Source organism: Haplochromis burtoni, unplaced genomic scaffold (assembly GCF_018398535.1).
Source record: "Haplochromis burtoni strain Fernald_Lab_line unplaced genomic scaffold, NCSU_Asbu1 Contig_424, whole genome shotgun sequence".
In the NCBI taxonomy this organism is placed as follows: domain Eukaryota; kingdom Metazoa; phylum Chordata; class Actinopteri; order Cichliformes; family Cichlidae; genus Haplochromis; species Haplochromis burtoni.
The window spans coordinates 360254-369413 of record NW_024582785.1 but is presented as its reverse complement, the minus strand read 5'-3'; the positions used below and the strand labels follow the sequence as shown (position 1 = coordinate 369413).

At 39.7% G+C, this 9160-nt stretch overlaps 2 protein-coding genes across 2 annotated transcripts in view; one reads left to right on the top strand and one right to left on the bottom strand.

Annotated features, from left to right (window-relative positions):
- The window catches only part of slc6a16a (solute carrier family 6 member 16a), a 26491-nt gene extending 25599 nt beyond the window's left edge, over positions 1-892 (bottom strand). Inside the window, exon 1 of the mRNA XM_005945246.3 lies at positions 576-892. Coding sequence (XP_005945308.1) covers positions 576-578 — 3 coding nt within the window. The 5' untranslated portion in view covers positions 579-892. The remainder of the gene's footprint in view (positions 1-575) is intronic.
- A 2296-nt stretch (positions 893-3188) lies between these two features.
- eps8l1a (eps8 like 1a) lies at positions 3189-8859 on the top strand (the record flags this gene model as incomplete). The annotated part of the gene is given in 13 exon segments (XM_042213164.1): positions 3189-3316; positions 4104-4215; positions 4323-4381; positions 4594-4732; positions 5832-5920; positions 5999-6073; positions 6146-6294; positions 6433-6624; positions 6821-6926; positions 7028-7168; positions 7308-7443; positions 8206-8353; positions 8727-8859. Coding segments are annotated over 12 exon segments (1479 nt in total), but the record flags the coding sequence as incomplete, so codon positions are not given.
- Positions 8860-9160: the final 301 nt, after the last annotated feature.

The following is a 9160-nucleotide window of genomic DNA, read 5'->3' as shown; positions in this document are numbered from 1 at the left end:
TAGATGCTCGTGGCTCCATTGTAAATGTCCAGTTTAAAAACTGATGAAACTGGTGATTAGGATGCTAGAGAGCAGCCTTTCATCTCGGAGGGCGTTTGCATCCACAGATCAGATAAAGGTTTAAGAGCTGTGGCAGATTTTATCATCTGTGCTCAAAGTTTAAGGGACTAAAACAGACACAACCCCCAAAACAAAACAAAAAGAAGATAAAGAGAGACTTTTAAAAAAGTTAATGACTGTATATTTGGCTGCAGCTTGCTTTATGCAGCAAACCATACTGTATGTCACTGGGTTTAAGTTTGGTTGTGTAGGTGCTGCTCAACATATAAACAATGAGTGCATTCTTGTGTACGAATGTATAGGGGGGCTTAATCATAGTGAGGTAGCATACAGCCCTAACGCACACATGACTCATTACATAACTGACAAAGGAACCAGCCAGCAGTATACAGTGCAAACAATAGTAATAACAAGACCGGTTTTTTCGGTGGAAAAAAAAGTATGACTGAGATTAGAGCTCACAAAGCCACACTATTAAAGAATAACAGTCGAATAACGATGTGCTGTGGACATACCATGCTGACAGCACGGTCCCACTGAGGAGTAGAGTTTCCAGCAGTCCTGGTGTTAGTTTCTCTGCTCGTCTTCCCACAGGGCTTCTTTTAAAATAGTTTCCTTTTCGTTGTTTCTGATAACAATCGGGGTAGCAGATAAAATTTATACGGGGACAAAAGCCTTGACCAGGTTTGACAACTTGCGGATACGTTTACGAGAGCTGGAACAAACCGTGGTCAACAAGTCAAGAAGAAACGAAGGAGAGGAGCTGAGCCAATGGGAAGACCGAAGGGGCTGAGCTGCCCTTCCCCAAAATGGGAAGCGGGGCTTGACAACACAAGAATACACACTGCTGCTGGATTACTGTGTGGAACCTGCACGGCTTGACAGTGAGCACACTGAACTCTCACACTTGACTTAATTATAGGCTGCAGTCATGCGCAGAAATAAAAGTCATTAGTAGATTAATTAAAGCTCAGCCAGAGAGCGCAGAAGAGTGCGCCGTCTGTGCCTCACTTTACGCACAGAAATGCACAGAAATCAACAAGTGGCTCATAGTCAGTGTGCATTGGGAATAACTCAGATACTAAACTGCAATACACGGGGTTTTGTAACGAAGCTGTTTTGCGTGAAGTCATTAGCATTTGTAGTTTAAAAAACCAGCGGGGGTATAGGTTTTCTGAGAAATATTAACATGCTTTAACTGTGCTACTTGAAAAACAATTAGATTGTCACTACAAATAAACAAAATTGTGGGCTCTTTGCATAAAAATGGGTACTGATATTAAATATATATGACATGGATTAGGATTAAAATAAAAACCTGTCTGTGTCCACAAAGCTGAATCCAGCCACTTAGTAGAGTAGCTGCCCTCCCCCTGGTGGAGAAAATGTGTCACAACGACAACTTATACCAAGTCACCCAAATGGTAATCCACTGACTTGAACGTTGTGGTTCCAGTAGTGCGATTAGAGGAGCAATGAATCAGAGCGGTAATTCAACTGAGCATATTCATGAATCCATAAAGGGAAACATTTAGGCTCTTAAAGGGAGATAAAGCTCATATTTACCTGTTCACATGTTGAAAAGAAAAACAGCCTAATTAACATTTTTTAAGGGATAGTTTCATTACATTTGTAATGAAACTATCCCTTAGATAGTTTCTTTTGTCTGGTCTTTACACCTCTGTGTAGGGACAGAGATTTAGTGTGTAAATCTCTGTGTAGGGACAGAGATTTACACACTGGACATCTTTGTACTGAAGGAGTAACCATGCAGCTAGAATGCACATTATAAGTGCTCTTCTGCAAGGCAAAGCTCACAGCAGGATAGTAAATCCTAAACTAATTGTACAGCTGAAAATGTCTTGTATTACTCACTATCACATGCAATAATAGATGGAAAGTAAATCTTTTTTTAGAACAGCCTAAATGTGGAAAATGTCCTGTTGGTACACATGCTTGAAACTGAAAGTGATTGTTGTTTTCTGGCATGAATTCACATTTCAGTGAAAAAAACAACAACAAGCAAACAAACAAAAACAAAAACTTTGTTCTATAGGCTGATCTAATCATCACATTAGCGGTCAGTCAGGAAAAGACCATAGGATAGTTTGTTGTGGAAACCACATGGGACACAGTGTCTTTAATCACCAACGTCAGATCACAGAAAGCATCAAACACAGAGTTGATTCTATGCAGCCTCGTGCAGTATCAACACGCTGTGCAATAGCCAGGTCAGACATGATGAAATTAGCTGAAATGACCAGCTGGTGTCACTACATTACAGCTTAAAAGGCCTCTGTTCATTTTCTGCTGCATGCCTACCTGCATAAAGTCAATGTGGAATCCCTTTGTGCTCAGAAATAAAACATTAACCTCAGGGTTGTATTTGTCATCTTAAATTTTGTTGTAAACCATCAATATTCACCTTAAGGTTGATAAAGAACCTCAGCCAAGGTGTGAGAGCTAAACAAGGCCTGGTTGAGTTAAGCCTCAAAAGTTGTTTCCTAAAATGTGATTAATTGCAACATTATTCTGTAAATTACAGATTTCTTATCTTTTTCAGGCATTAATTCTTTCAGTCATTACACACCAAGTAAAAATTGTGTATAGCGAATGGTTAATAAGTGATTCACTCTTTAACTATTCGTTTTGGTTTCCATTGGGTAACAAGAACCCAAGAAAGAGACAACTAGAATAAATAAATAGCATCCTGGATATTTAATTTATTCTTATTATTTTTGTGACTCTGCGGTTAGCAGGTAGAAACTAAAGACAAGTTCATGAATACAAAGTAAAAGGACAAATAAATTAGATCTTTACCAACAGCTTTTATGGTGGCTTTGGCCTCGGCTCAAATGAAACTTAATTTCTCTGAATGAGTGGAGGTGGTGTGCTTGAGTAAGACTGTGCTACATTGGTGAGAAAGAATGCAGTGCGGATCGCGTTAGGCTCTGGGCATAAGCCACAGGCAGTTGTTGGTTGAAATACCTGTGATAAGGAAGGAGAAGCTCACCAAGATGCAGAGAAAGAATCTCAGGGAGGGAGGGAGAGAGCCAACCTCTGTATCTGTGTGTTATAGGAGGGAATAAAACAATGCAGTGTGACTACGAAAGGACGCCAGACTTGTTTTTCTTGTTTTGGCACATCCCAAGGAGGAAAGACATCCTCTCGCAAAACAGCCAAACTCACTACAGTCACTTGACCAGGAGGAGTGGTGTCTTTACCCCGGATTCAAACACGCGAGACGCACCAAAAGGTACGTTGATGTATGTCGGTTTAAAGAATTAACTTGTGTAAAGTGTATGTGTGTGTGAGAGAGAGAGGGTGAGAAAGAGAAAGAGAGGGGAAAAAAACAGAGGTAGGAACTGAGAGAGACAGATACACCTGTTAGATCTAGGACGGCTATCTTGTGTCAGTAATGTTTCTCAGAGGAGTACATTTGGGGCGGTGTACAAACAGGTGCTCAAAACGTCAGTGCGTGTATTTGCTTGCTGTTAATTGCATGAACTGCTGAAGGAGAAAGGCAGAAAGATGAGATGTCAGGATAGAAAGCTACTGTATGACCTGTAAAGGACAGCCTTTTAAGAAAAACTGAGCTGTGGTGGAGTTTCTCTGTCGCGCTTTGATTGTTGCATCATCTGCATACCATCTGGTATCTTTTCCTGTAGTGTACCTGTCACTTACCTGCATGTGAACATGCCAGTATGCACAATGCTGAATACTCGGCATTCTTACAATCAGCCTGTGGTATGTGCCATTGTTGTGCTCTTAATCGTCTTTTCTTTTTGATGTAATGGGTATAATTAATATGACGCCAAGATGTCAGGCAGGCAAAGTTAATGAGAATCTTTTATATCATTGAAGACTAGTTATCTACATGTGAACGTTTAAAGACGCCAAGGACGAGAGATCAAATATAACAATTCAAGTGGGACAAGAAAGGAGACATAAAAAAAGGGTAAATGTCATTGCTGTGCTACCAAAACATCATTCCCCATTCTGTGTATATTACATTGAATTCTGTTTATGTCCACGTGAAACAGATGTCAACATCACTTCCATCGGTGCTCCCTAGAAAGCCTTCAGGTGTCCGAGTTATGGTCCTTAAAGGACAGCAGGAGCTTTCTGATGGGGTTCCTAACAAGTCTGGCAAAGGTACACTCCTCTCCAAGAATGTGGTGTTGGCAAAAACATGTGTTTCCATCTTTTGCATATGCTTTTTGTAAACTTTGAATTAATGGCCTTGTTCTATTTCTGCTCAGAGAATGGTACCAGTGGGGAGTCGAATCAGATCCCTCCACTGAATGCAGACAGAGAAGTGGTACGTACTCATACGCCTCTTTTTTTGTATATATGAGTGGGTACAAACAAGACTTAGAAATTATCAACACAATCAGAAAATCACACACATATGAACAATAACCCCAGATTTATTATCTAAACTTTAGAAACAGTAAACCGATGTGGTGTAGTGCTCTTTAAAATCAAAAACAAGCGATATGATGAGAGCCTCGTGTGTGAATCATTCCTCAGGAGATTATGAACCACTGCTTTGACGATGTGGAGCGATTCATGTCGCGCTTACAACAGGCGGCAGAAGCTCAGACTGTCCTCAACCAAAGGAAAAAGAAAAACGAAAGGAAGACCAAGAAGGATAAAAAGACCCAAGAAGGTGAGGACCTCGACAATTTCTGACCAAAATAAATGACTTATATTGGAAACAAGGAAACCTGTCTCTTCGAGTGATACCGAAGAGCCAGATATGTTTTGGATAAGGTTGAAATTTAAAATGTAGGTTAGCAGATGAAAGTGAGCTTCAGACATGTGGAGGAAGGAGCGATTGACATTGACTCAATATTTTACACACTGAAACTCAACAGGCAGGATGAAAAAAAACCAAACATTCGGGTAACGCAGAAAATTCCTGCACATCGTGAGAATGTCTAAGACACAAGGCATGCAAGTACCTGAACACGTTTATGCACTGCTGTTTCTTCATATAGCATGATATTATTATGTTTTATATTGGGCACAATAAATGTCTGAGTCTGAGTCACTAAGTATTTCTCTTTTTGTCTAACTTGGCAAACTCATCTGGGTGTTTCCTAAATTAACACTGGGATGGACTAAAGGAAGGCTCTTATTAGTCATTACTTTGTCTTATACGAGCACTTGCTGTGACAAGCTAGAACAAAGGTCATGGTATGTTGTGCTTCTAGTATTTCTGTTCATTTCTACTTTTGTTTTTCAGAATTTTCCCCAAACTAAAGTGTTAGCATCCACATGATAGTCTGTATCATGCTCCAGATATACTCTGTTCAGTTCAATTTTATTTGCATAGTGACCAAGAAGCCCACAATAATACAGAGAAAACAGAAAAACACAATAATCAAGTGACCCCCCCACCCCTCCCAATGAGCAAGCACTTTGGTGAAAGTGGGAAGGAAAAGCTCCCTTTTAACAGGAAGAGACCTCCAGCAGAACCAGGCTCAAGGACAGGCTGAAGGCTCTGCTTCCCATTGTACTTTTAAACACCATAAGAACCTCAAGTAACTGAGGAGCAAAGTGCTCTATTGGGGTGATATGTTACTATTTGGTCTTTAAGATAAGATGGGGTCTGATTACTCAAGACCTTGTATGTGAGTAGAATGATGTTAAACTTGATTCTAGATTTAGTAAATGTATCGGTAAAAGCAATACTTGTACGCTGTGGTTATAACAACCTTATGTTTTATGTCTATGGTGTATATATTTTGCTGTTCTGTGTGCAGATGGTTTGTTGACCATGAAAGCCAGTCCTCCGGCAGAAGAAGACTTTGTGAACATCTTTCAGAAAATCAAGTACTCCTTCAGTCTGCTGGTATGATTAGACTACGTTCTATTTAAGCATAAAGAGATTTCTTTGATAAATACAAAAAACAAAATTGATTTTTTTCAGGACCGCCTGAAGTCATACATCTCACAGCCCAATGCCCCAGAGCTGCTCCACCACATCTTTGTGCCTCTCAGACTGGTGAGAGCTCATTTAGTGCTTTTTCTTCTTTTCCTCTTTCTTTGATCTTTACTGTAGAGACCTCTCTTACAGATGGTGAATACCACTGGGGGGCCAGCATTAGCTGCATCCATCATCAGTCCTGCTTTGACTAATGGTGCCGTTAAACTGCTCCAGGAACATCTGACTTTAGAGGAAAATGAGCTGTGGACTTCACTGGGGACCAGTTGGACCTCACCCAGGTGTGTGTGTGTGTGTGTGTGTGTGTGTGTGTGTGTGTGTGTGTGTGTGTGTGTGTGTGTGTGTGTGTGTGTGTGTGCGCTTTACTAGAGACTGTGCACAACACGGTTTTAATGACAGGCTCGTTCCACTTTCTCCAGCTCCCACCTCGGTGTGACTGTTCCTCCGTATACACCTGTCTTTCTGGATGGGTGGAAGCCTCAGACTCATGACTCTACTGGCCAGCCTTTTGAAGATCCCATCGAGCTTCAGCACAAAGTAGATGCTTTCAATGAAACGAAGCAGAAACAAAGTCAGCAGGAAGAGGCTCAACAGGCAGCACAGAGCCCCAGGTAGGCCACTGATGAAGTGTAAATGCATACAGCAGTTGTGATTGTTTTTGTGGAGGCTGTATTCTTACTGGCTAGAATCAAATCAGTCTAGCGCTTTTAGTGACAAACCATGATTAAGATTACTGATATCTGGCTCCAATTTCATGTTTATTTTTTTTATGTTTTGCATATCTTTTAAATACTATCTGTTTTTCAGAGACGGAAATGGACATGCGCACGGTGAGAGCCATTACCGCTGCAGTTACGACTTTGTCGCCAGAAACAGCAGTGAACTCTCTGTGCTAAAAGGAGAAACACTTGAGGTACACACCCTGAAATATGGGTGGCGATCTGAATACAAAAGTAGAGTTTAGATCCAGGAGTACGTCACACAACTTGGCTAATGAGAGTCATCTTTCCGTAGGTGATTGACTCATCAAAACGCTGGTGGAAGTGTCGGAACAGCTATGGCGAGATAGGATTTGTTCCTTTTAACATTTTGGAGCCTGTGTCTGCTCTGAATAAGATGGAGAAAGATGGCTCAGTGGTGCACAGGGAGTCACAGGTATAAGACGACACACAGCTACACAAATACACAGAATTTTATTTGTGCCACTGCCTCAGAAACTGTACATACTGTGATTTGTTGGCTAATGTTGTCATGTAGTTTTTGTTCATTCCTGCTTTTTTTCACACAACAAAAGGCAGGTCCTGTCCCTCACTCAAAGCGCTTCTCATACACCCCATCAAGCGGGGGTCCCACTACAGCAACCCCAGCAGTGCGACCTCAAAGCATGGTTTTACCATCTACAAGGATGCAGGGAGATGAACCTGACAGAGGTAAATGAATATGGGCAGACAGAAACGTCATAAACACATATGAAAACTAAGAAAATTGACACGTTTTACTATTTCATGACTTTTGAATTTGATGGCAGCAGCACATCTAAAAAAAGTTGGTACAAGAAATGCCTGAAAAAGTAACCGGTACTAAAAAGAAATAGCTGGAGGAGCATTTTGTAGGCAAGGCTAACTGGCTAACTGGCAACCAGTCACAAACATGAAATAAATCATCTATGAGAGGGTATAGTATTATCAAAAGATTCAGAGAATCTGGAGAAATCTTAAGGGACAGGCTGAAAATCAAGTTAAAATATAGATTTGTGAAGTTTGCAAATCACTGGAATATGTTCTTATTTAAAGTTTTCAATCTTAAAACGTATTTAATGGTTTTAATATAAATTTAAAATGTTTTTTTTTATTATAAGATGTATTTCTGCTTTGGAATTTAAGTTGCTTGGTATTACAAAAAGAACACTTTGTAAAGGGGAACGATACGTTCATATAAATATAACTTTTACTTTAGTTTGATATGTGTAAAATGTAATTCAGCAAAGGTCTAGTATAGATTTTTATTTCAGCTGACTAAAGTGTTTTTCATAATCAAAATCATGATGTTTATTGCATTATATGACATGAATTCCTGCTTTCACATAAATCAAACAGGCAAGGCTCATAGTTGTTGATGTTAAGCAATAAGTGCAACTGCAGCTACAACTGTACAGGTGTATATAAATGCAGTTGTTTTTCTTCTTTGTACAGTTCTGATAATGAATGATGAGCTTCTACAAAGGATAGCCCGGAGAAGAGGCTCATTTAAACAGACAGCTGATAACTCTACACCTCTGAACTATGACTCTCCATCTTCTGAGGTGGCAGCCTGGCTTACTGCCAAAGGCTTCAGCGCAGTGTGAGTACTCCACAAACATATTTGTTCATATTAGCTAGAGTTAGTACTCAAGCTCCACTAAGGAATAGCATGTTTAAACATGTTGTTTAATTTTTATATTATATTGGTTTTGCGCATTAGCACTAGCACTCCTGCTAGCCAGGAGATAAATATGTGCAATACTGCAGATGTAGGTTTCAAAAACCCTGAAGTTGTATAAGGATTAAAATAGCTTAAGTATTGTAGCTTTACTGTTTATCATAGCTTTACTGGGTAATGAATTGGACTTAAAAGTCAAGTTCTTCTTTAGAAATTAAAAGGTGAATATTAAAAATAGGATCTTTTTCACAGTGAAAGCACAAAAATGCTGATCTTGTAATTCATTCCTGCTCAGCACTGTTGAGAGCCTGGGAATTTTAAATGGAGCGCAGCTGTTCTCCCTAAATAAGGAGGAGTTTGTTGCGGTGGCACCAGAAGAGGGTGAAAATGTTTACAGCCACATAATGGCAGAGAAAACTCTGCTTAAGGTTTGTTCCCTATTTTTTTTTTTTAAATCTAGATGTACTAGTTTGTGTGTATTTGCAAAGATATGCTTGGGTGAGTGTTGAGTCATTTGTTTGCTCAGCCTTGACTTATGCACAGACTTACATTATTGCCACTGCCCCAAACTGATTAAAGATTTACAATGGCAAAAACGTGAGCAATTTCAAATTGAATGCACTCATGTATAAATTAGTTTTTAAAATGTGGTCATAGTTTCATTTAAGTGGAAGTAAATGCCAAACACAATCTATTTGAAGTATTTGCAACATTTAAATATTTACAAAT